The sequence below is a fragment of the Monodon monoceros genome, unplaced genomic scaffold (assembly GCF_005190385.1).
Source record: "Monodon monoceros isolate NGI ecotype Baffin Bay Population unplaced genomic scaffold, NGI_Narwhal_1 Super_Scaffold_1, whole genome shotgun sequence".
In the NCBI taxonomy this organism is placed as follows: Eukaryota; Metazoa; Chordata; class Mammalia; order Artiodactyla; family Monodontidae; genus Monodon; species Monodon monoceros.
In genome coordinates this window covers 74381355-74406877 of record NW_021703765.1, presented here as the reverse complement: position 1 = coordinate 74406877, position 25523 = coordinate 74381355, and the positions used below count along the sequence as shown (strand labels likewise).

The 25523-nt window shown below is 39.8% G+C and overlaps 1 protein-coding gene across 3 annotated transcripts in view; it reads left to right on the top strand.

Annotated features, from left to right (window-relative positions):
• Positions 1-18857, top strand: part of MED13L (mediator complex subunit 13L) — a 289482-nt gene extending 270625 nt beyond the window's left edge. Inside the window, exons 24-31 of one of the 3 annotated variants that reach the window (XM_029218820.1) lie at positions 2427-2650; positions 2841-2983; positions 6349-6507; positions 7807-7983; positions 9581-9738; positions 12404-12565; positions 14850-14962; positions 16025-18857. In XM_029218820.1, the coding sequence (XP_029074653.1) occupies positions 2427-2650; positions 2841-2983; positions 6349-6507; positions 7807-7983; positions 9581-9738; positions 12404-12565; positions 14850-14962; positions 16025-16157 (1269 nt within the window). In that variant the 3' untranslated portion in view covers positions 16158-18857. The remainder of the gene's footprint in view (positions 1-2426; positions 2651-2840; positions 2984-6348; positions 6508-7806; positions 7984-9580; positions 9739-12403; positions 12566-14849; positions 14963-16024) is intronic. The other 2 variants (XM_029218811.1, XM_029218827.1) reach the window with 2 other exon arrangements.
• The last annotated feature ends 6666 nt before the right edge of the window (positions 18858-25523 follow it).

Genomic DNA, 25523 nt, shown 5'->3' with positions numbered 1-25523 from the left:
GCATGTCATATGTTTTCTCTACTACTAGCTTTTTCTGGAATAAAAATAAATATGTTTCTACTTGTTTCAAATTTGTGTCCAGGAATTGAGTTTGTGCCTTTCTTTATAAACTTTGAATCTTTTAGTTTTTTACCTCTTGTGGTTATTCTGCAATTCAGATGCAATCATTCCTTATGCTTTGGTAAGAAGTTACCACAATTTCAAATGACAACTAATAGTAGTCTGCATTTTCAGAGAAGAGAGTAAAGGCTGACTACCTATATTAAGATCCGAGGCATTATGTAATGTTTTAAAAGATTATATAACATACTGGCAGAACACCATGAGAGTTCATGAGATAATATAGTGAGGCTTAGATTAAAATAAATCACAAAAAAATATTCTTTCTTTCCCTTTGCTTTGGAACAGGAAGAGAGAAATCAATCATTTGACTTAATTAAAAATGTAAGAACCAAATGTTGTGAACATTTACTGAGGTTTATAAATTTTTACTTGCATTAAGGTGCAATGGCTAATTGCTAAATGCTGCCTCTCCCCCAGTCTGCAGCTAGAATTTTGTACTTTCATTCAGCAACTATAGCTGAGTGTCTGCCGTGTGCCAGACACTGTATTAGGTGTCGACTGTGCAGTGGTGAACAAGACACCAGTCCCCTGCTTCCAGGAATTCTCATTTTCTGCAGTGGCACAGTCTCTTGCAAGCTCCTGGCAACCACTGTTCTACTTGGTGCCTCTGTGGGGTTGCCTGTTCTGGACGTTTTTTGTAAATGGAATCTTCCAATATAGAATGTTTTATGTCTGCCTTCTTTCACTTAACATAATGTTTTCGAGGTTCATCCATGTCATAGCATGTATCAGTACTTCATTTCTTTTTATGGCTAAGTACTGTTCCATTATATGGATAGACGACATTTTGTTTATCCATTTATTAGTGGATGGGCGTATGGATTTTTCCACTTTTTGGCTATTGTGACTAACCCTGTTCTAAACATTTGTGTATGAGTTTTTGTGTGGCTATATGTTTTCAGTTTTCTTGGTAAGTACCTAGGAGTAGAATTTCCGGGTCTGTGGAGAGTGAATGGATCAGTGATAAGGTTAGCTTTGAAACTTGAGCAAGTTGTTGAATAAGTATCCCTAAAATGAAGGAATTGGATTAACTTATCTCCAAGGTCTCTTTTAAGTTTAAAATTCTGTAATTCCATTATTACTGTTTCTTATGCTTATATAGTTCAGGGGTTGGCAATTCTGTGGGCTAAATCCAGCCTGCAGCCTGCATTTGTATGACCAGCTAGGTAAGAATGATTATTACATTTTTACAAAGAGAAGATTATGTGACAGAGACTCATAAAGCCCAAAGTATTTACTGTCTGATCCTTTACAGAAGTTTGCTGACCCCTGCTGTAGTTTACTAAATATTGAAATGTATATAAAGCTAGAAACAAAGATGACAATTAAATTTCATCACAGTTTATCTAAAATATTTGTCTTAGGTAACAGCTAACACTTTGATCTCTTTAACTACTTACACACACACATCATAAAGTATAATATACATACTGAAAAGTACCCAGTCTTAAGCATACTGCTTGATGAATTTCCACTAAGTAAAAATATTACGTAACTAGCACTAGAAACAAAACATAACAAGCATCCAGAAACCTCTCTAATGTCCCTTCCAGTCACTCCAATGGTAATCACTGTTCTGACTTACAACAGCATAATTTTGCCTGTTTTTGGCTTTATATAAATGGAATCATAATTTACAGTGTTTTGTGCCTGGCTTCTTTTACTCAGTGTTGAGAATCATCCATTTTGTTGCTTGTAGCAGTAGTTTTTTTCATTCTCTTTGCTGCTGTTTAATATTCTGCTTGTGTAACTTTATCACAATTTATTATCCATTTTACTGTTGATGGTTATTTAGGTTATTTTCTCTTTGGAGCTATTAAGATTGATAGTGTTGTAAACAGGCTTATACCTGTCCTTTGTAAACATATATGTGCATTTTGGGGGGTCAGAGGGTATGCGTTTGTTCAGCTTTTACAGGTGTTGTCAAATACTTTTCCGAAGCACATCATACTCCAGCAATGTATGAAAGTTCTAATTGCCCTGTATTCTCACCAATACTTGATGTTTTCTGTCCTTTATATTTCAGACATTCTGGTGGGTGTGTAGTGGTTTTAATCCGCTTTCCTAATGACTAATGAAGTTGGGCCAATAATAACTTCTTTTAATAAGGAAATAATTGGCTTGATTGGGTTCCCTACCTTAAACAATTTTTTTTTTTTGTATCATTATTATTTGTATATATAGGACTAGTCGGGAAGCAATCTATTGTCATTTCTCCCTGTTGGTTTCCCTCAGTGCTGTATGGGTTTTGTTGTAAACATGGAGTGGCTTTGTGCTGATACTGATTTTGATTTTGATTTCAGCGGCCCAGCCCAATCCAGCTTTACTCCCCTCCTTTTATATTGGCCCCAATCAAAGACAAGCAGACAGAGCTGGGAGAGACATTTGGTGAAGCAAGCCAGAAATACAATGTGCTCTTTGTGGGCTATTGTCTGTCTCACGACCAGCGCTGGCTTTTGGCTTCCTGCACTGACCTCCATGGAGAATTATTAGAAACATGTATTGTAAATATTGCTTTACCAAACAGGTGAGGAGCCTTGGTGTTTATGGTGTGTGTAAATTGATGCTGTGCCTTTTCTCAGATAATGGATCTTTCTAACTTTCCTATCTAAATGCAGTGGGTAACATGTGGGTGGGTTCTTTGGAATTTTCTTGGTTTTGTCGTACTAAATGATAGCTTTGATTCATTTGGGGACCCTTTTCCATGTCTGTTTTAGGTCACGGAGGAGTAAAGTATCTGCACGTAAAATTGGACTACAGAAGTTATGGGAATGGTGCATAGGTATTGTCCAAATGACATCTCTGCCCTGGAGAGTTGTAATTGGGCGACTTGGGCGTCTTGGCCATGGGGAACTTAAAGGTGAGAAATTCCTGAAACAAAGGGAAGGAAAAGGGCTGAGCTAATGTCATTAACTAAGCTGAGGGAGAAAATTATAAAGTTTGTAGTAAGAATAAAGCAGTTTATATTTTCTGATTCTTTTAAATGTACAGGATAAACCAGTGGCTTTTAGACTTTTCATTAGCAACGAAATCATTTACACAAAGAAAATCTTAAATATAATATTGAACCCCAGTATATAAAACAGAAAAATATTTTTTAATATAAAAATGATACTTGGTAAATTAGAATTTCTAACATTTATTTATATATTGTGAGAAGAACAAGTCAGTTTTAACTGGAAAATTTTATATCAGAGATTATGGATGAGAGTAGAAGTCATATACAGCCTTTACTTTCGTTTGCTGGTTTGTTTTTGGTGGTTGCTGGTGATGAGCTTTGTATTTATTTTTGTTTCGGTGGCTTGATTGCAAGATAATCCTGATTGACAAGGACAAGTAGTTGCAAATTGGAAGAGTCTTTATTCACATTGCCACTGTCTGATATTCTTCAGTCTGGAAATTTAAGAGAGCAGATTTTTTTAAGCTGAATCCCCCAATATATCTACCGACTGCTTATATTTCTTACCATAAATATAAGAAAGCACTAAAAGTAACTGCAACATAACACAACTGACCACCACAGGCAGCTGCCTTGCCTGGCGTTGAGCCCAGCTCATTTATTATCCTTGCGTAGCTACTTGTACAGTTTTATATGAGCAATATGAACAGGCCTAGATTATTAATCTAAAGCCCTATTGATTAATGACACATTTATTAAAAGTTCAGTATATGAATATAGATGGGAGAAGTTTTTGTTTTTGTTTTTAATATTTATTTATTTTTGCGGTACGCGGGCCTCTCACTGTTGTGGCCTCTCCCGTTGTGGAGCACAGGCTCCGGACGCGCAGGCTCAGCGGCCCTGGCTCACGGGCCCAGCCTCTCCGCGGCATGTGGGATCTTCCCGGACCGGGGCACAAACCCGTGTCCCTTGCATCAGCAGGCGGACTCTCAACTACTGCGCCACCAGGGAAGCCCTTTAGTATTTATTTATTTGGTTTTGCCAGGCCTTAGTTGCGGCACATCGGCTCCTTAGTTGCAGCTCACGGGCTCCTTAGTCATGGCATGCGAACTCTCAGTTGCAGCATGCATGTGGGATCTAGTTCCCTGACCAGGGATCGAACCCGGGCCCCCTGCATTGGGAGCGTGGAGTCTTAACCACTGCGCCACCAGGGAAGTCCCGGGAGAGGTTTTTTTCTAACGTCTGCACAAAAGCAAGCATATGTCACAAATTAGCTTGGTGGTTTTGCACGTGCCAAGTATATATCAGAACAGAGTTGGCAAACTTTCTTTGTAAAGGGCAAGGTAGTAAATATTTTTGACCTTGCAGGCTAGCTGGTCACTGTTGAACTACTCAACTCTGCTACTGTAATGCCAAAGCAGCCATAGACAATACCCCAGTGAATTGGTGTGGCTGTGTTCCAATAAAACCTTGTTTACTAACAGGTGGTGGGCAGGATGTGAGCTGTGGACCGTAGTTTGCTGACCCTTGCGTTAGAGCGTGCATCTTATTTCTTTACATGAAATTTATATCTGGTATTTGTGGAAACCCTGAAATAAAACCCCTGATACAGATATAACTTGCCTTGTAGTAAGTGCCTAAGTGAGTTAATTATTAGGGTTTAACAGCAGTTTATACAAATATTATATAATATGTAGTGTTTTCTTAGGAATCTATTATACACAGAATTTTTTTGTATTAAATTATACTGTAGACCAATAGAAAATATTATCCTTTTCATTTTTAAAAGAATATTATAATGAGTCTGTATCAGTAGCCTGGAGGTCTAATACATTAGGGGATTCATCATTTCATTTCTGTCAGAATTCCTATCTTCTCTCTTAGTATGCCTTTTAGTCAATCTTATTTCTTAAAGGCTTTGAGCTACTCTTAACCCTTGGGAAAAGTTAGAATATAATAGAAAAGAAGTAGAGGGGATAAAAATGTAGCCTAGTAGTCTAGTTACTTGGTATTTTGGAAAATTATTAAAGCCATCGCCTTCCCTTTTATGATTTTTTAGAAGGGACACACTCTTCTTTCTTATCTCTTGGGGGAGAAGAATGTAAGTGTGGCTGAGGGCTCCGTCAAAAGACTGAGAGCAAATGTACTCTCAAGGAGTAAAAACACAGAGAAAAGCCTAGTGTCCAGGACATCAGCTTCGCAATCTACAGTCTCTTCCTTTGGGGAGCTGAGGTCTGCACCACGTTGCATCTCTGTGGGGCAGTATCAGACACGAGTCCACAGATTTCAGAGTCAGTTTTGTGAATCTCTGTTCTTTATCACCAGAGTGTTTGTGATAAAAATAATCATACTGTCTTTTCCTTCTTACTTGGTTTTTGTATACCAAACTCACTTCTCTTTGGTATTTCTGTGGTTTTTAAAAATACTCCCTCCTCTATGTTCCTTGACCCTTTTATTTCAGCCACTTCAGTTCAGTGTTCATTAGGAATATGAAATGTGAAAGTTTTTTTTTTTTCACTTGCTTTTTAAGGGGAGAGCAGGTTGTTTGAAAAAAGTATATGGAGGTAGAGAGGTGGAGTGGTGTTACATCAGTGGGATGTGACATGACAGCAGTGTACGGCTGCAGTAATGTGACGTGCTTCATGTGTGTCGGGGGTCAAAATAAAGGGAGTACCAAGTGCTTTTCAATTCCTGGAGTAACATTACCCTCAACAGTTCTGTGAGGAGACGTAGTGCTTTTGTTTGGAGGCAATAAACAGACGATAGAAAATTGATGACATCTTTTTAATCTGAACAATTAATGTGGCATCATTTGGAGCACTTTACTTGCACCCATTGCTTTGGGCATGCCAGGAAAGGGTCCCCTTCGTTTCTTCTGCTGCTTGCATTTCATGAAACAACCAGTCTACGCTAGCAGTAAACAAAACTGAGGTCCACCCCAAACTGTGCTCTCTTCTAAAGAAAAGTGTTCATAGGGGTAGTGAAAGAACCAGACCTGGAGAAGGAGAAAGGACAGAACATACTGGCATCACCATTGAAAACTATTTTAAGTGCCTAAGTCTGCCCGGGTCTGTGCCGGACTCACAGGTCATTTCAGACATGATTTCAGTCTCTATAGTCGTTGGCCTTTGTTTCTTTGTTAATGAAGTGTAATCGAGGTCAAGTAACATTTTCTTTGTAGCAAGGAGGGGAACCTCTATAAAGCCATATTCCCTTCAGGGCCCAATCCTGGAAATTCAATTATCAGGCAAAACTGGTAAAATGCTCAAACCTCACATCAATATGAATTTCTGAAGACTGTGTGCGATTGTGATATTTGATTCCAGATTGGAGTATCCTCCTTGGAGAATGTTCACTACAGACAATCAGTAAACGGCTCAAGGACGTGTGCCGGATGTGTGGAATCTCTGCCGCAGACTCTCCTTCTATCCTTAGTGCCTGCCTGGTTGCCATGGAGCCCCAGGGGTCCTTTGTAGTGATGCCAGGTAAATCTCGTCAGTTTTGTTAATTAGGTATCAGAACAGTTCAGTCCATTCAATCTTAAGTCCACACACAAGTATAGAATGATCTTTATTATCTTTATGAGAAAAAATTGTACTTAGGGCTCAAAATGGAAACCATCTGGTCTCTTCCAAGGGGAGTGGTTTGTGATTTTATTATCTTTGTTGCCCATCACTTGGGAGAGAGCCCAAGTCCTGGGTGTGATTGAGAGCTCTTAGAGTCCTGGCGAATTATTTGACCCCAACCTGTTGTTAGTTTATGAAGTTCACCCTCCAAAAATGACTTAAGTGGACACCAACATGATACGTATTTTAATACCCTTTTGAAGAAAGGTATTTGATAGACTCTTCAGGCAGCCTCAAGAGGACGTTTAGAGTCTCTCTGTGGTTGAGGATGAATGTGAAGTAGACAGGGGTAGAGCATTTATCACAGTGTCTGGTAGCCACAGTAACTCAGTAAGTGCCAAGATATGGGCAGACGAAACATCATGGCCACAGAATTTTTTTAAAAACAGCAACTAAGCTGTTTTATAATTTAATAGCTAAGAAGTTTTATACTTTTTAAACCTGTTTTTACCATCCAGGTATTTCTTTGATCAAACAGCAGACCCTTGTCCCCTCCCTGCAAAAACCAACAGAGAAGTGTTGTGGTATGAGAATGTGGTTGCTTGTGGCCAGTCTAGGGAGAGACAGATGTCTGTACTGGCCTGCTGGTCAGACCTTGGGTTAATTGTCACCTGCACCAGTTGGGCAAGTTACATCACTTCTTTGTGTTCTGTCCTCCTCATGAAATGGGGGTAGTAGTTCCTACCTCTGAGGTGTAGCTTTGATGATTGAATGATATGATATGAATAAAGAATTCAGTACAGAATCTGGCATGTAGTATGCATTCAATAAATATTAGTTGTAACAATTATTAGTTGAATGATACCATTTCTACAGAATTGCACTGTTTGGGGGAACAGTCCGTTATAAATTATTAGCAGTCACAGGAGGAAAGAAAGTTTTATTTTTAGAAATACTTCTTATTTAAGTAATTAAAACATATTTGGTCGACTCAATCCAATTTTTTCTTAACCTTGCCAGTGTGAAATGTGGCTTGAGTTATCATAGCTATCTGCTCTGAGTCAGTTTCTTGAAAATATTTAGACAAGTGGGCTCAACTGTAAATGTGTATCCATCATGGCAGTTGTGTCAGACTCACATCAATCCAGCTCGGGTCATTTCTGGAGTTGTTCACTGCTGCACAAAAGGCATTGATACATTTTTTCCCCCCTTTTTAAGATGCTGTCACAATGGGCTCTGTTTTTGGCCGAAGTACTGCACTGAACATGCAGTCATCTCAACTTAACACCCCTCAAGATGCTTCTTGTACACACATCTTGGTGTTCCCAACATCGTCAACCATCCAAGTGGCTCCAGCCAACTATCCCAATGAAGATGGGTTTAGCCCCAACAATGGTGAGTGGAAGACCCTGTATGCATAGAGCGGCTCCGCTCCTTCAACAAGACACAGTGCTAGAGTAAAGAGTCGCCTGGCCGCTGCAGGTTCTTCTGTGTCGTAGTAAACAGCATATGAAATGTGAAGAGGGAATTGAAGGTTTGAGAATCTTTTTGGTTTTGAAGATTTAATTTGCACTGTTGCCAAGACCAAATAAACACTTTCCTCTCTTGGGTAATTAACCTTCTCCTGTTTTTCATTAACGGCAAAAAAATAGTATCTGCTTGATAGTGTCCTGTACGTGGGTGTCACTCTTTCAATAAAGATTTCTTGATCTGATTTGAAATGTATGAAGACTGCTAGGCAGTATGAAGATAGCACCTGTCTTTAGCTGATCATTGGGAATCTAACTTGCTCTAAAACAACTCCTTATTTGATTAGTCTTGAAATTTTTTTTTAAGTAATTTATTTTTGGCTGTGTTGGGTCTTCGCTGCTGTGCGGGCTTTCTCTAGCTGCGGCGAGTGGGGGTGGCTCTTCGTTGCGGTGCGCGGGCTTCTCCTTGCGGTGGCTTCTCTTGTTGTGGAGCACGGGCTCTAGGCGCTTGGGCTTCGGTAGTTGTGGCATGCGGGCTCAGTAGTTGTGGCTCGTGGGCTCTAGAGTGCAGGCTCAGTAGTTGTGGCACCCGGGCTTAGTTGCTCCGCGGCATGTGGGATCTTCCTGGACCAGGGCTCCAACCCGTGTCCCCTGCATTGGCAGGTGGATTTTTAACCACTGCGCCACCAGTGAAGTCCCCTTATTTGATTATTCTTAATAGATTTTTATGGTTTGAATATCTTAAGGCATTTGTTAAGCAATGATTATTTATAAACTGTAAAATGTTCAATATTATGCAGCCGTTTGCATTGTTTTTTGAAGAATTTTTAGCAGCTACCAACATTTACTCCTGTTAAATGGTTAAAGAGTAAAAGGATACTGTCCTGCGTGTGTGTATATAGAAAACACACATAATATCACAGTGTAATAATAAATACAGAAAAAGGATCAGCAAAAATGTTCATGGTGATTGGGTTTCCCCTTTTATACTTTTCTTTCCAAATTTTCTGCTGTGCGTGTACCTTACTTTTATGATATGGGAGAGAGGATTTCTTAACAAAAACATCATGCTTTGATCTGCTCGTATAATAGGCCTCCAGTTTGAGGGCAAGTTCACACTTATTAACATGCATTAATTCAGCCTTAAGTATTTTAGATGCTAATTGGATGCATAGATGGTGTCTGCTGTTTTCTTGGATGGTGTCAGTTTTAACTTTAATAATTAAATTGCTTCTTTAGCTGTTTTGCCTTCTTTTTATGTGCCTTTGGAGGCTATGCAGAGTGCAGAGTTTTACGTTCTTTATTTCTCCGTTCTGTTAATACTTCACATTAGGAGATCATTGGAGAGAGTACAAAATGCAAGAATAATTTGCATCACCTTGAACCCAGTGGGCACGCATTAAGTCTTACTAAGTTGTTAACAACACATGCCTGTAATAGTCATAGGCCAATAAACTGCATTGGTTTAAATTGGGGCTATGGATTAGCTTTTTAATTTTTGTCCTTTTTTTCTCTCCCTCTAGATGACATGTTTGTTGACCTTCCATTCCCAGATGATATGGACAATGATATTGGCATATTAATGACTGGGAACCTCCATTCCTCTCCCAACTCCTCCCCAGTTCCCTCCCCAGGCTCTCCTTCTGGAATTGGTGTGGGCTCTCACTTCCAGCATAGTCGGGTAAGGACGACTTGAAATAGGTTGTTTAAAACCACCTCAGCCTTCAGGAAAATCCTCCAGAAGTGCTGTCGTCTTTTACTACACACACCTTTCTCCCTGATGGTCTTGGTCCCTGGTACAAGAGGAGTAAGTGTGGGACAGCAACCCTGTAGTTCCATTTCGAACAAAGCAGGAATTCTAAAGAAATGTTATTATTATTCCTGATCAATGTGTTTATTCAGAATAGTCCCATTACAGCTGCAAGGGTTTTATGCAGTTACTGTGTTCTGAGCAAAAATTAATTTTGGTTGCTTGCTGCTTCCCAGTTATTTTTTAATTTTTTGCCAGAACAGTGGCTTTTCAGAGGCTAGTTCAATAACCCTGCTTATTTAACATTCAGAGTAACTGTGTTAATTGAATAACACATTGTTGATGGTTAATTAACTCGGAAAGGAGCTTAACTGGTCTTGGTTTAGGTCATGGCGCCTTTATTTAGGCATGTTAGGTGTTCTCTGTGGCCAGCCTGCGGGAGTGGGAGGAGCCCACAGGAGGCTGAGTTTGGAGAAGTGCGCAGGTTAGTACCAGCGTATCAAGGGAAAGAAAAACAGGGCTTACAGCTGCTTTCACCTTTAAATATCCCAGGATATTAGAGGTGAAGTAGCAGACGATTGAGGCGTTAAAGGTTCTGCCATCAGCTCACGTTAAGTTTCTTTAAAAGCTAGGTGATTCATGCCTTATCACTGTATTACACTTTTTACTTAAAATGTTAAGAGATTGAGGGGTTAAGACACAGAAAAATAGCTATGTCTAATATCTTAAACTGGACAAGTATAAGCAACCTGCTTACACTCATTAGGCACAAAGATGTTCTTCGAGGACTTAGGTTTCTGTCAGGTGGGACTTTTATTGCCAGCCGTGAGTTCACTGAAGGACAGTCTAGAGAAAAGAAGATTGAAAACTTTAGTTTCAGAGAAGATGAAACCAGGGAAGGCCACCTCAGTAGACTGCCCTCATGTTACTGCCTGCCCCCTAATTCTCCCTTCTGCAAGGAAGGGATTGTAAATGTCTGTTTCCTCCAGTCATTTGCCAGTTAATGACAATTTATTGGTTCATTGGAGATTGTTGTGATGGGGACCAAAAACACAAATTTTACATGGGATAGTTTTAATTTAGGATTAACGTGAATTCTAGAGGCAAATAGCATTGCAGCTAAGAATGCATGCCCTGGAGCTTGATAAATATCACTCTGAATTATAGCCGAACATCTTCCTAGCTTTGTGACTTTGGGCAAGCTTACTTTACCTTTCTCAGCCTTGGTTACCTTATCTGTGAAATGGAAATAATAGCAGCTACCTCCCAGTACTGGTTGTTATAATTTAGCTCCTCCGTTAACAAAGAATTGGTAACTGAAGTGTAGTGTTAGTTTTGTGAGAAACAGAGGCGTGCTTTATTTTCTCCCTTTGTTGGCACCTCAAGCCACTGAATGTCACACTTCAAACAGTACTATGCTGAAGCTGGTCAGGTGGCCTTTTCTAATCCTGAGCACCTGCAGCCAGGTGACCCCTGAGAGGCTTTCGGCATTTCCTCTTTCCGAACCATTAAACATTCTTTGATATCCAGTTAAGAAATTACCACAGGAGAAAAAATTTGTTCAAGGTTGCAGTAAGTTTTTATTTTTTAACCAACTCAGAAATGATACAGCCTGGTGTAGTAGTTGAGGATTTTTTTTTTTTCTTCCTTGAAACAGAAGGCTTTTGAGAACAAATGGATGACTTATTATTGCTTTTGCATAAAAGGTACATTTTCAACTCTCGAAGCTAGCTAAAAGAGTCAAAGAAGGAAAATGTCAACTGCAGAAACGCCCAGTGGCTCTCACAGGAGTCCCTTATTACCGGGACTGCTGTAAATTGAAACAGGGCTTCTTCAGGAGCAGATCTCACGCTGCTGGCAGGTCAGATACCGGTGAAGTGTTAGAACGTTATTGACAGTGGACAGTCAGGTGTGCGTGTGTATTTTTGGTTGGTTGCTGGTGAAAGAGCATGTGGGTGTGGTGGTACCTTCAGCTGTCAGATTCCACTCTTTCCATTTTTAGTTTATTACCTAATAATGCCACGGAGCAGATTTTACATTCTGAAGAAAAGGAAACAGAGAAAAGAAACCTGTATTTACTTGGCTCATGTTGTTAGTTTTACTGGTACCTTCTTCCTGAGCCATAGTTTTCATCAGATATCTGTGTGTGCAGCAGAGACACTGCCTCCCCTGTTGACCTTTCTTGGTCAGTTGACATTTTGGTGTGAGATGCTGCCAGGAAGGGGATTAGTCACTACAGTGTGCAGGGAGAATTGATAAAAAGTTGGGTGAAGGTGGTCAAAAAGCACAAACTTCGAGTTATAAAATAAGTGTCCTGGGGATGTAATGTATGGTGACTTTAGTTAATAATACCATATTGTATATTTGAAAGTTACTGAGAGTAGATCTTAAAAGTTCTCATCAGAAGGAAAACAATTGTAACTCTGTATGGTGGTGGATGTTAACTAGACTTATTGTGGTGATTATTTCCCACAGAATCATTATGTTGTACACGTGAAACTAATATGTCATATCAATTTCTTTTAAAAAGTTGGTTTTTAAAAAAGCTCTATTTGGTAATAAATGCTGATCATGCTTCTGGGACTTTGTTTTTCAGAGCCAGGGTGAGCGTCTTCTTTCTAGGGAAGCGCCTGAGGAGCTGAAACAGCAGCCTCTGGCCCTTGGGTATTTTGTATCGACTGCCAAAGCTGAGAATCTCCCCCAGTGGTTTTGGTCATCGTGTCCCCAGGCTCAGAACCAGTGTCCCCTCTTCCTCAAGGTTGGTTTGGTGTTGTATCTGAAGTTGGGGCGTGAGTGACTTATGCTCAAAATCAGTCTTGGTTAGAATTTGCCTTGGGCACCATCGTCTTATTCTGCTCCCCGACTCCCTCACGTCTACTTAAGAGTCTGAGGGTATGTTAATTACAGGTAGAGGTGAAGAGCAGAATTTAGGAGAGGAGCCCAAAACCATGTCCCAAAGAAATGAATGACATTCACCCAAGGAGGAGACTTCCCGCGGCCCAAAGGACACATCTAGGGTGGCCACGTGTTTCTGTATAAGGCACTGCGGTCAGGGAAGTTACGCCGGGGGGCGGGCCCGGGGGGATGATGATGACTAGTTGTCCTCTTCCTCCACTGCCACAGGCAGTCAGCGTTCCTTTTTAGAGTAGGGCAGGAGTCAGCTAAAAAATTCCATGTTTCTGCTTGCGCCTTCCTGTATATTTCTTGGAAATTTTTAATCCAAATTAAGAGTTAAAAACAAAAGATCTCTCACTTCCAGTTTGGATGAGAGAACCTAGAATGAAATCCATGGATTGCCAAAAAGCCAACGGTTTGACAACACACTGTATTGGCAGAGCTGTGGGGAGATGGCCCTGGTACGGTGGGAAGGCCAAATATTACAACCCTGCACATTTCCCTTTGGATGCAGAAGTCCCACTACAGAGTAATCACTAAGATACACACACGTACACATACATACACACACACACACACAAATCTGGAAGGTTAAAACCAAAAACAATTGAAGTAATTTTCTTTTCCTGATGACTTTAACATAGTATTATGAAATCAAAGAATTTATATAAAAATCCTGCAATCTCTCAATTAGAATTACTAGTCTGAACCTAGATTTATCTTTTCCTCTCTGAAAAGTATACACATTCTTTAGCTCTGTTTACTGAAAAGGCTCAGGAGCCATGATAGCCTAGCAGCAATAAACAGCTTTATTGACACAATTATGGTTTCGCAATACTGTTTATCATTCAAAAGAACCAGAGTTCTTTGAGGAAATGACTGATTCCAGGGCTAAAGTAAGAAATATTCGAAGTGTACCTGAGACATCCTGTCATGCCTAAAAAGCAAGGAAGCTACCAAAGATTATTAGAGTCTTATCAAAGGACCCAGTAGCCAACTTGGAGGGGTTCCCATTGCCCAGGGATGGGATCATTTAGTCATTAAAATGAACAGTGGTGGCAGTAGATTGATACCAATCTATGGGTTCATAGTTGTGCTGAAAAACAAAACATTTATAAGTCACCTTTTGAAGCTGCCAGAGCAGCAGCTCATTAATCAGAAAATCGAAAAGTAAGGAGAATCGAGCATTTACATCGCCTCTTCTTTTTTTTTTTTTTTTTTTTTTTTTTGCGGTACGCGGGCCTCTCACTGTTGTGGCCTCTCCCGTTGCGGAGCACAGGCTCAGAGGCCATGGCTCACGGGCCCAGCCGCTCCGCGGCATGTGGGATCTTCCCGGACCAGGGCACGAACCCGTGTCCCCTGCATCAGCAGGCGGACTCTCAACCACTGCGCCACCAGGGAAGCCCATATATTGCGTCCTCTTATATTTTACAATTAATAAAGTAAAACTATACTAAAACTATTACGTTAAAAATTGATGGGGAACTTTATAGTAGATGGACTGTGCTGGTACCTGCTGGATCCAGGGATCTGTCATATTCTGATGACAGCAGACATCAGGTGCCTTTGGATGTGATGCTGTAAGAAGGGCACAGCACCAGTTATGAAGTACAGGGATCAGGATAGAAGACCACCACAACAACACAGTCAGCCACATCCCGACTGTGGAGCCTTCTAAAGATTAAAACCTGAAGAGGGGGCTTCCCTGGTGCGCAGTGGTTGAGAGTCCATCTGCCGATGCAGGGGACGCGGGTTCGTGCCCCGGTCCGGGAAGATCCCGCATGCCGTGGAGCGGCTGGGCCCGTGAGCCGTGGCCGCTGAGCCTGCGCGTCTGGAGCCTGTGCTCCGCAACGGGAGAGGCCACAACAGTGAGAGGCCCGCGTACCGCAAAAAAAAAAAAACCTGAAGAGGGACACTAATTATTTTCAGTCCATTTGCAAAGCTAGCTTTTTTTTTCCCCTCTACTCTAGGATATGGAGTTATTTGGGGTCACATTGGGGTTACTGAGCAGCTTAAATTCATGGACTTAGAATAGAAGCCCTGACTACAATGGACTTTAGAGAGCATCTCCTTCTGGTAGACGTGGCCTTATTTCTGCCCCATGGTTGACTAGACCGGGAAGGTAACTGTCTTTGTTCTTTCACCAGGCTTCGCTACATCACCACATTTCTGTAGCACAGACGGACGAACTTCTCCCTGCCAGGAATTCTCAGCGGGTTCCACATCCTCTTGACTCCAAAACCACGTCTGATGTTTTAAGGTAGATTCAGACCTAGGCAACATAGCAGTACAGTTTGAAATTATATACTTTACTCTTGTTTTTCCAAGGTGTTTTAATTAAAGTGTGGTATTTGTGGAAGAGGTGCTACCTTTTGTGCAGTGGAGCACTGTCTGGTTAGCCAGTGAGAGCCACATCCCCCCCAATACCTGCATAGGACAGTGTAGCATACTTTGTTAAATCCGGTAGTTATGTGCAAGTACAACTGCCCTTGCTTCCCATTCAGAGGAGGCATTTCATGGTGATGAAAATAGATCAGAATAAGGGGGTGGATAGTTAGAAGACAAAGTCTGGAACTGAAAGCACTTGACTTTGGAAACATTTTCTGCCCTCCCTGACATAGATTATGTAAATAAAGTTAAGTAAAACATAAATTCCATAGCTGGGAAATACCTCCCAGATTTGTCTTGTACTTTAGCAGGCTGTAAATATTCCTCATGTACCTTGAGAAAATATGCAAGCTCTTCCTAATGTTTTCTAACTCTTAAATGATTTGGAAATTATAGTTAAAGCAAGAACCTACCTAATCTACATGATTTTGGCTTCCAGGGCCTCTAGAGCAACACTGCCCAATAGAAGTATAATGTGAGTCACATATAATTACTAGTTTAATGTGGCTACTAGAAAAGTTTTAAAAAGAAATTAGTGAAGTTAATTTTAGTCATAACTTTATCAGTTATATAAAAGCATGTGATAACGATGTCAAAATATAAAAAATAGTATCATTTGAACAGTAATCAATATAAAAATATTCACGAGCTGTTTTCCATGTTTTAAATACTAAGTCTTTGAAATCCCGGTGCCTGTTCTCTATGTACAGCATATCTGAGTTCACGGAGTTGGGGGCCGGTGGCTGCCATATTGGACAGTGCAGGTCTAGAAGGAAGGGGGGACATGAGGAAACGAACTCTGGGAAAGAGCCTGGGGCAACTTATGAAGTGATATTAGGCCTTCTTCCTGCTGACATCTGGCACTGGCACGTTAGAACTTTCAGCCTTACTTCTGTCGTGCCTGATGCCCTGACCCGTGTGTTCTCTCCGGCAGGTTTGTTTTGGAGCAGTACAACGCTCTGTCCTGGCTCACGTGCAATCCGGCCACCCAGGACCGTACCTCCTGCCTTCCCGTCCACTTTGTGGTGCTCACTCAGTTGTACAACGCCATCATGAATATACTCTAATTGGAAAAGCACTTGTTCTCTCTGGCTCAGTTCCTTCTCCCTGCAACCTCAGTCCAAGGAACCTGCTACACTCTTCAAATACCTTACTCCCTCCTCTTGAGACCACTCTGCAGTCCTGCACTGTGATTACTTCTCAGCAGGCACATGTCATTTCTGCAGTGTTCATTACCAGAGTGACTCACAGACACTTCTCTCATGGACCTGGAAACTTCCATAAGCAGTGACTTTCAGCCAGTGTTATGGTGTGTGCGGCCCCAAACCACTGGGCCACAGGAAGTTTTTTGTTGTTGGTTTTCAAGAGGGAACCAGAAGAGACAGTATCCTTTTGCACAAGAGTCTGTGTTTTCAGCCTCTGTTTAATAAGGGCAGTTCAGCCCTCTGGATGAAATCCTCTAGTTATTGGTGTATGGCCTGTGGGTTACCTGAACTCCATAATCTGGGACTTTTGAGAAACAAGAACCAGCTCAAGTACATGATTTCATAATGGGGTTTCTGTCTCCCTAGTGCTCCCATCTAGATCGGCATGAGTGCTTTGGTTGACTTTATACCTGTGTGTAGATACAAAAGGTCTGGAGACATCTTCATTTTGTTTATTTATTTTAGGTTGTTTTGTCATATGGTTTTTGTGACTTTCTTTTAATTTTTTTAATTCGCAAGGACCAGGTACAGTAGCTGAAACCCAACTCAGATCCTCCATAGGATTCTTTGACTACATACCTCTGTCCTAGAAGCCAGAAAAGGAGTGAAAACAAATTGGGGAGATCCTGCTTACAAGTAATATATTCAAAACCACCCAGCAGTAGGTTTTGTTGAGAATAAACTGGGTAAACATTCTGCCATATTCCTTATTAAAAGTGGCCAGCGTTTCCTGAAGGACAACATTTTTATACAGAAGGCAGTCACGCTCAACCCAGAGCCATGGAGGCAAGTACCTTCACTAGTTTTATATAGTCACAATGGAAATATATTTTCTAGTGAATTCTTACTGAAAGCCAGGTCTCTCCTCTCATTAGATCAAAAGGGACTCATGTATATATCACAGTCGAAAGTGTTTGCTCATAAAATCAGTTATAAATATGGTAAATTTTTTCTGGACCATAGGAATATTATTTCAAAGAAATATTCAACTTAACCATTAAATTAGTATTTGAAGTTGAGCCTTCGTGGTGGGACTTTTTTAAAAAAAACATGCCTTTTTAAATCATTAAGGCTAATTGAAGTATTTTATCCAGGCCCGAGAGGGTTGTCTTTAGGACTCCATTTCTACCCCTACCTTGCTGTGCGTTTCTGTCTGAGGGCAGTGGGCGTGGGCTTGCCTCCCATGAGCCGCTCTGGTCAGGCTGTTGAGCTCTAGTCACCTGTGGAGAGAATCATGCAAATTTTAAAAGTTCTTCCAAGAGACTTCCATATTCTGGTTATTAACAAAAAAAGGAAAAATGTAATAACTGATATGATTTTGTAAAAGTATTTTTCTTGAAATAATCTAACGTTTAAAACATATTAAAAAAAAAGTTGTGTGGTGGGAATGTGAAAGCAGAGAAGTAACTTGTAAATGGATAATTTTGTTCTCTGTACCACCAATTGGGGGGGAGGGGTCGACTTTCGCAGTGTATAGGTTAAAAAAATCTGATATATCAAACCATTTGTATCTAATGTGTACAGTGTAAAATTGACTTTAAAAATATTGCAGTGCTATTTTTTCTTAATTAGAAAGGAAAAATTCTCAAGGCCTTTTGAAGAGCATAAGATGATGAAGATTGTAAACTTGTATAAAACTATCTCGGTGAGAAGACAAATTGTAAAGTAGATATTTGTAATCTTTTACCACTTTGGGGTTGCTTTTTTTCCCAGAATTCATCAGAACTTTGAATTTTTTTTTTTTTTAATGGGCTGTTTTTAATGCAGGGGCTTTTCTTCCCTAGAAACCCAATTCTCAGCAAAAAAAAAAAAGAAAAAAAATACAAAAAACAAAAAAACCCCTACAAAAAATTTTAAAAAAAAAGCAGCAAAGGGTAGTTTTCATCTGGTGTCTTTTATTTAAGTTTTTTAAGTTAAGAAAAGCTGGTGACATATTTATACGTTTTTGTGCAAAAATAAATGAATGGCAATAGATTTTAAAAAAATCTTATTATGTACTTCTGTGTGAAAAAGTCTGTATAATATTTCCCTTAAATATGCATTATTTTACTTGTGAGTTTTTTACTGAATTAATCTGAAATGTACAAGCCCTGGATTTGCTACAGAGTGAGAACTTATTTTATTTTTTTTTTATTTTTAATTTTGGAAATTCTGCAGAAATCAGAACTCTTACCATGGTTTGAACTAAAGAGGGGAAATGGGGGAGGGGAGAGGGGTGGGATTGTCCAGCATGCTTGTATGTATATTTCAGAACCTTTTTTAAATGTAAAAGCTGTACATTTCTGGGAAGTTCTGAATTTCTTTTGTTTCCTTTTTTTCCTTCAAGCATTTTGCAGTGAGCTTCTTTTATATATAGCAAACAATTTGAAAGAATACAAAAATATGTGAAGTTCATTTAAAAAAACTACAGTATAGCGCTGGTACAGTACACTAAAAGACTTTGATAAAAAGAAACAATACTAAAAGGCCTCCATTTTAAATGTCATTCATATATACCTTGTGAATGAGAGCTATATACTTTTACACACTTTTTTAGAGGAATAAATTATTGAATTACTGAAACGTTGAGTGGTTTTTTTCCCCTTCCATCCTGCTTTTGTAATGGGAGTGATCTACGCCTATTCAAAAGGTGTTAAGTATTATGAACAGTCCTTGACCAGCAGCCAGGCTCTACCTTCCAGCGTAAAGTTTTACTCCCCTGATCAGCACATCTCGTAGCTGTTCTCAGACGGTTTTCACATATTCCAGGATACAAGGGCATTCCTGGATCAGTTTTAGCGTACACACACACACACACAGAGAGCATTGGATTTGGAGCTCTGGTGTTTAGTTCCTTAACTGTTCTGAGTAGGTCACATCTAACAGTGATCACACGTGTAACAGTGAGCTACTTGTCTCCTAGCTCTTAAGATTGCGGTCAATACTAGAACAGTTTACAAGTCTGTTTTCTACTTGCTTTCTCTTCACGGTCTCAGCCAGTTTCTTTCTGATGTTCCTTAAAAAGAACAGTTCCATCGCTTTGCTGTTTTCCCAGTTCACAGCCTGGTGACAGTAGTATGCCATCTAACACACATACAAGCAAGGCGCTCATTGACTGCATGGCACCCACTACGTTGTTCTCTTCTCCTTGGGTCCATTCCGTAGGAAAAACACCTGTGGGGGCAGAAGCTCTCGCTAAAATAGTAAACAACAGGACCTGGCAGAACCTGCTGTCGAAATTTGAATAAATTGAAAGACCTTGCCTTTAGTCTTCCTCCAACTCTTTGGCAGTATACGTTGTTCTGAATCTAGCGATAGAGTGTTGAGACTACTCAGCCTCAGTGATTTCATCTGCAAATGAGGGGTGAGGGCAATTCCATGAGAAATGCTTTGCAAACTAAAAAGCTGTGTCCATGTTATTATAGTTGTACTATTGAAGAGGCCTGAGAAAAGTGAGGCCACTTTTCTGTTAACAGATAATATCGGTCTCTATCTCATCCAGTTGCACTGCCTTATGCATAGTTCACAGCACTCTTGGTAACGCTGCCTGCCCAAAGCATTAAAGAGCCACACATTTCCTAGATCCTATGTGATCAGGTCAGTCCGATGATTCCTGTGCCCCGTAAAAATCAGAATTAGGTGGTATTTTCCCAACCAGTTGATCTACTTGGGTTCTGTGCTCATACAGCGGATGGCACTTTATCCAACAATCAATGAATATTGATTTTATTTATGCTAGGAACTTTGTTTTCATAGCCACTATTTGCTGTACCAATTCAGCAATACTAGCTGAATCTCCTTGAGGTAGGAAAAATTATTTGTCAAATGCATTGAAACATTTTGCAAATTAGATGTAGGTAAATCTGACCTGTCACTCAAGAACCATCTGCCGCTAGCCCTTTGTGCTGCTCAGATTCTGCTTAACACCAGTTCATCCCCTCCAAGGATGCCATCAAATAGCTTTATGTTCCTGCTATTCGAGAAGTCACAGGGCCAGGAATTTGTCCCCAACTGGTGTCAAAGAGCTAATAAAAATCTTATTAAAAGTGCAGTTTGTCCACAGGAGTTTTTAAAGACAGACTTTTCATAAGACTTAGTGCCTAAGCGTGAGAGCCACAACTGAAAACAGCCTTTGCCGCTTGTCATTTCTTTCTCTTCTGAATTCGCCACTTGCTAAAATCCTATCAAGAGGCAATTTGAATGTATTACCAGTAAAATTTTTATCTTGGTGTTAAATGATTCGCTTGTTTATATCCCCTTGACAAAAATGTCACTTAAACAGTAATTATTTCATGTCATTAATACCTAATGAGACGCCATTAGAAAATTCTGTGGTGCCAGGTAATACGTGGTTGCAGCAGTTGCCCTGGGCATCTTACTCTGCTGGGAACCAGATTTACCAGTCTCCCACCACTTAACTTGAAATTCTCAGGTCAACTTTATTAAAGATTTTTTTGGCACTTAACTGCTTCTGGTTAGAACTCCAAAGTAATGAAGCAGGTAAGAAATAGCTGATGAGGAAGAAGACTTGGACAAGACTAAAAGTATTGATTTTTCTCTGCAAAGGTTATTTCCTCAATGAGCATTAGTTACCAGGGAAGATGCAGACAGACACTGGGGTCAGCCTCACTTTTTCCTTTAAGAAAAGCAGGGAAGTGAGAAAAGCCTGTTTTATCTTAATAATCTAAAAACAGTGTGTGTACGGGCTGTGACTCAGTGCTCTGTTCAGATGTAGGAATCAAAGCAGGTCTGTTGCAGAGTGCTTAAAATCACACAAATCTCAGAACAGGCAAACACGTTGAAATCAGCAACCCCTTTCAGCATTTCTCTGGTTATTGCTATTTTATGCCTTCATTGCCTTACTAGCAAATTAGGCAGGTTTCAATCTACCAGTTTCATAAAACCACATGATATTCAGGAAAATTGGCCCCGCAAGAGCTAAGATGAGAGGGCTGACACAAGGAGATGTTTGCTGTGGGAGTAATCAATTTAATTTAACGTGTAAGATAGTAATTGTCTTATTTCATTTGAGCTTGAACATTTTTCAGTAAGCATTTACAAGTAGCCCCTCTTACTTAAATCTTACTCTGTTCACTTAGAGGCTTGGCTTCATGTAGCTCTTATTAACGTATATGCATTATTTAATACGTAAATAATTTCCTATCTGCTTCCTTTAAGTATGTGATTTTTAATTGTAGAAGAGAATGTTTATACAGTTATACATGCACACACCAATATTTTTTTCCCTGTTGATCTCTCTTATATCACCACAAAGCCTAGGAATTTATCTCCTTATCAGGTCTAGAGATCAAGGTCATTTTTGTTTCACAGGATGAACTAATGACCTTCCAGTCATTTCTGTGACATGGCAGAGTTTACCTTACCTGACTTTAGATTGGGCTGACTATATATACCGCACTGAGAGTAGGCACCCAGGAAATGTTTGTTGAAAGAGTGGAGTGCACATCAATAATCTGAAATTTACCAGCAAATTCATCCCATTCTGCTGCTTTTTGGAGGAGCAGAAAATATATATTTTATATACTAGAAAATATAAGAATTTCTTTTATTTTTCTGTTGCTGATTTAGGTTTTCTATTTCTTATGTCAATTTTGGTAATTTGGATTTTTACAGGGGAAAAAAAATTGAGTTTGTCAACATATTACTATGCAATTGTGTAGAGTATTCCCTTAATTCCGAACCTATTGTTTTTGGTAACATATGCTCCTCCTCATTTCTAATTGTTTATGCATTTTTTTCCCTTCTCCATGGATTATTCTAACAGTTGCTGTTTTTTAGTTTTGTTTGATTTTTCCAAAGAAACAGCTCATGCATTTAACAATTCTGCTGTTTTTATCCTGGCTTTTAATCTTGTTCCCTTTCCTAGTTTCCTTGAGGGTTTTGTTTTAGTTTCCTTGAATCTTAATTGCCTGCTTAGTTAATTTATTTTCCGTTTTTATGATACAGGCATTTATAGCCTGGGGGCTTTTGGATGTGTGTGGCCCTCCTCAAATTATATGCAAAATTCTTTGTATTTGCATTTTTTCTAGGGAGGGGATCTATTGTATCAGATTCTCAGAGGTATCTGATCCTAAAAGAGATAAAAATTACTGCTCTGGGACTATGTTAAAGCTGATTGCATCCTACAAGTTTTGATGTTTAATGTTTTTATTTTTAGACTCAGTGTTTTATTTCTTTTTTGATCTGCCCTTTTTTTAATAAAGGAAAGTTCTCTTTGGATTTCAAGTCTCTTGGACTGTAATTTTCTCTTACTAATAATCTAGTAATGATTGGGTTTTACAGTCTCCAAAGCCTTCAAAGCAAGGTGTATCCTATTTCCTAGTGCTGTCCAACAGAAATATAATGTGAGCCATATAAATGTAATTTTATATTTTCTAGTAGCCACATTAAAAATGTGAAGACAACAGGTGAAAATATTTGTATTAATCCCATATATATAAATTTTCATGTTTTAACATGAAATATAGAAGTTATCGGTGAGATATTTAGCATTTTTGCAATGTCTTCAACATCCAGTATTTATTTCCTGTTTACAGTGTTATCTAAATTTGGATGCTAAATTTTCAGTGGTTAAGGCAAAATGTAGTTGTACCAAAACAAGTTGGATTTAACAGAAAAACATACTGTATACTGCTTCTGGTTTTAAATTTAAAATTTTTTTAAATTAACTTGTCCCTGATAATTTTTTTTTATAAATTTATTTATCTTTTATTTACTTATTTTTGGCTGTGTTGGGTCTTTGTTGCTGCGCACGGGCTTTCTTTAGTTGCGGTGAGCGGGGGCTACTCTTCCTTGCGGTGCGCAGGCTTCTCATTGCGGTGGCTTCTCCTGTTGCGGAGCGCGGGCTCTAGGCGCATGGGCTCAGTAGTTGTGGCTCATGGACTTAGTTGCTCCGCAGCATGTGGGATCTTCCCAGACAGGGTTTGAACCCATGTCCCCTGCATTGGCAGGCGGATTCTTAACCACTGTACCACCAGGGAAGTCCCTTAAATTTAAATTTTAATGAACATTTTTAAAAATTAGTTCCCTCAGCCATGCTCACCACGTTTCCAAGTGTTCAACAGCCAGCCACACACTAACCTGCTGGACAGGGCAGTGCCAGCCTGTAAGATTTGAGATGAATTAATTCTGCCTCAAGTATATTTTCCATATCTTCTGTCTGGATCTCAACTCTGTCTCAGGCAGACAGGAGTCAAAATTTCCCACTGTGATTTTGGCTGTCCTTTTTCCTTTTGCCCTACATTATTGCTGCATAAAGGTTTATGATGTATCTCTGTATAATGACTATTCTGCATATATTTTTTGCTTTAAATTATCCTTTGATATGAATATTACCACCCCTATTTCTTTTTATTTTTTTTGACTGTGTTGCGTCTTCATTACTGCGCACAGGCTTTTCTCTCTAGTTGCGGTGAGCGGAGCTACTCTTCATTGCAGCACGAGGGCTTCTCATTGCAGTGGCTTCTCTTGTTGCAGAGCACGGGCTGTAGGCGTGTGGGCTTCAGTTGTTGCAGCGTGCAGGCTCAGTAGTTGTGGCACATGGGCTTAGTTGCTCTGCTGCATGTGGGATATTCCCCAATCAGGGATCAAACCTGTGTCCCCTGCATTGGCAGGCAGATTCTTAACCATTGCGCCACCAGGGAAGTCCCCCCCCATTTCCTTTAATTAGAATTCTGGTGTTATATCTTGGACCAACTATTTATTTCCAAACTGTCATTTTGTGTTAGTTGTTCTTCATACAAATCATTGCGTTTCATTGTCCCATAGAATTATAATCTCCTTTCAATAGGGTAATTTTTACCATTTGCATTTCCTGTTCTGTGTTACCCTTTGACTTATCAGCCAGTTCTTACAAATGCACGTATATATTTATTTGCTTCCTTTTACTTTTCAATTTTGCCTTTTTGTGTATGAAGTCTCCTTTTATCTTTCAAACATTTTGGAAAGAAACCTTCATTTTCAATTAGTGATTACCTTACAACAGTCCACAAACATTCACAATGCATTTATTGCTCTACAAGTACCCATTCTAATTAAAAAAAAAAAATCCTCTCATCCATCAGTCCCACCTCCACCTCCATCCTATTCTCTCAAGACTCACTCGGCTGTGTTCATTTCCTAGGCCCCGGGGAAATCTGTGAATCAGAGCAGAATTTTTGTTCATCTCTGTCCTCCTTTTCCTTGGACGCTGCCCTTCAGTCTTGAGTAGCTCCCTTAGTTTCAGGCTTCTCTCCCTAAGAAATGCAGAAGCCACTTCACACCGGAACATTTTTTACCATCAGGTTCCCTCAGTCCCTGTCATACAGAACCATACACAGAACCATAACATATCTGCAGAATAATCTGTTGATTCTGTCAACAGATACCCTGTGCCTCTAAGGTGCCAGCCCTGTGCTAGCGAATGAAGAGATACCCCACCCATATCCTGAGGGTCAAGGAGGCCAGTGTCCGTGACACAGTGGTCTCGCCTCTAAAGGAGCCCCAAAAAGCGTGCTTCTCAGCCCAGCCTGGGCAATGAGTAACCCCCATGCCTGTCTTCAATTTCGAGTCTTCTCGGCTCTGTCCCCAACCAGTTTCCGTCAGAGTGCCTCTGTCATAGGGCGGAAGTATTCCTCGTCCAGTTCTGTCACCACAGTTGAGCCGTACAGCACTCTGAGCTCCTCTCTTGCTGACACCCTCAATTCCCTACCCCGATGATTTTTTTTTAATTGAACTATAGTTGATTTACAATGTTGTGCTAGTTTCTGGTGTACAACAAAATGATTCCGTTTATGTGTATACATATATATATATATTTTAATATATATATTCTTTCCATTATGGTTTATTACAGGATATTGAATATAGTTCCGTGTTCCACACAGTAAGTCCTTGTTGTTTATCTGTTTTATATATTGTAGTGTATATATGTTAATCCCAAACTCCTAATATATCCCTCCCCCACCCCCCCTTAACCCCTTTGATAACTGTTTTTTTTCTGTCTGTGAGTCTATTTCTATTTTGTAAATAAGTTCATTTGTATATTTTAGATTCCACATATAAGTGATATCATGTGGCATTTGTCTTTCTCTGTCTGACTTCACTTAGTATGATAATCTCTAGGTCCATCCATGTTGCTACAAATGGCATTTTTTTTTTTTTTTTTACAGCTGAGTAGTATTCCATATTGTGTGTGTGTGTGTGTGTGTGTGTATGTCACATCATCTTCTTTATCCATCCATCTGTTGA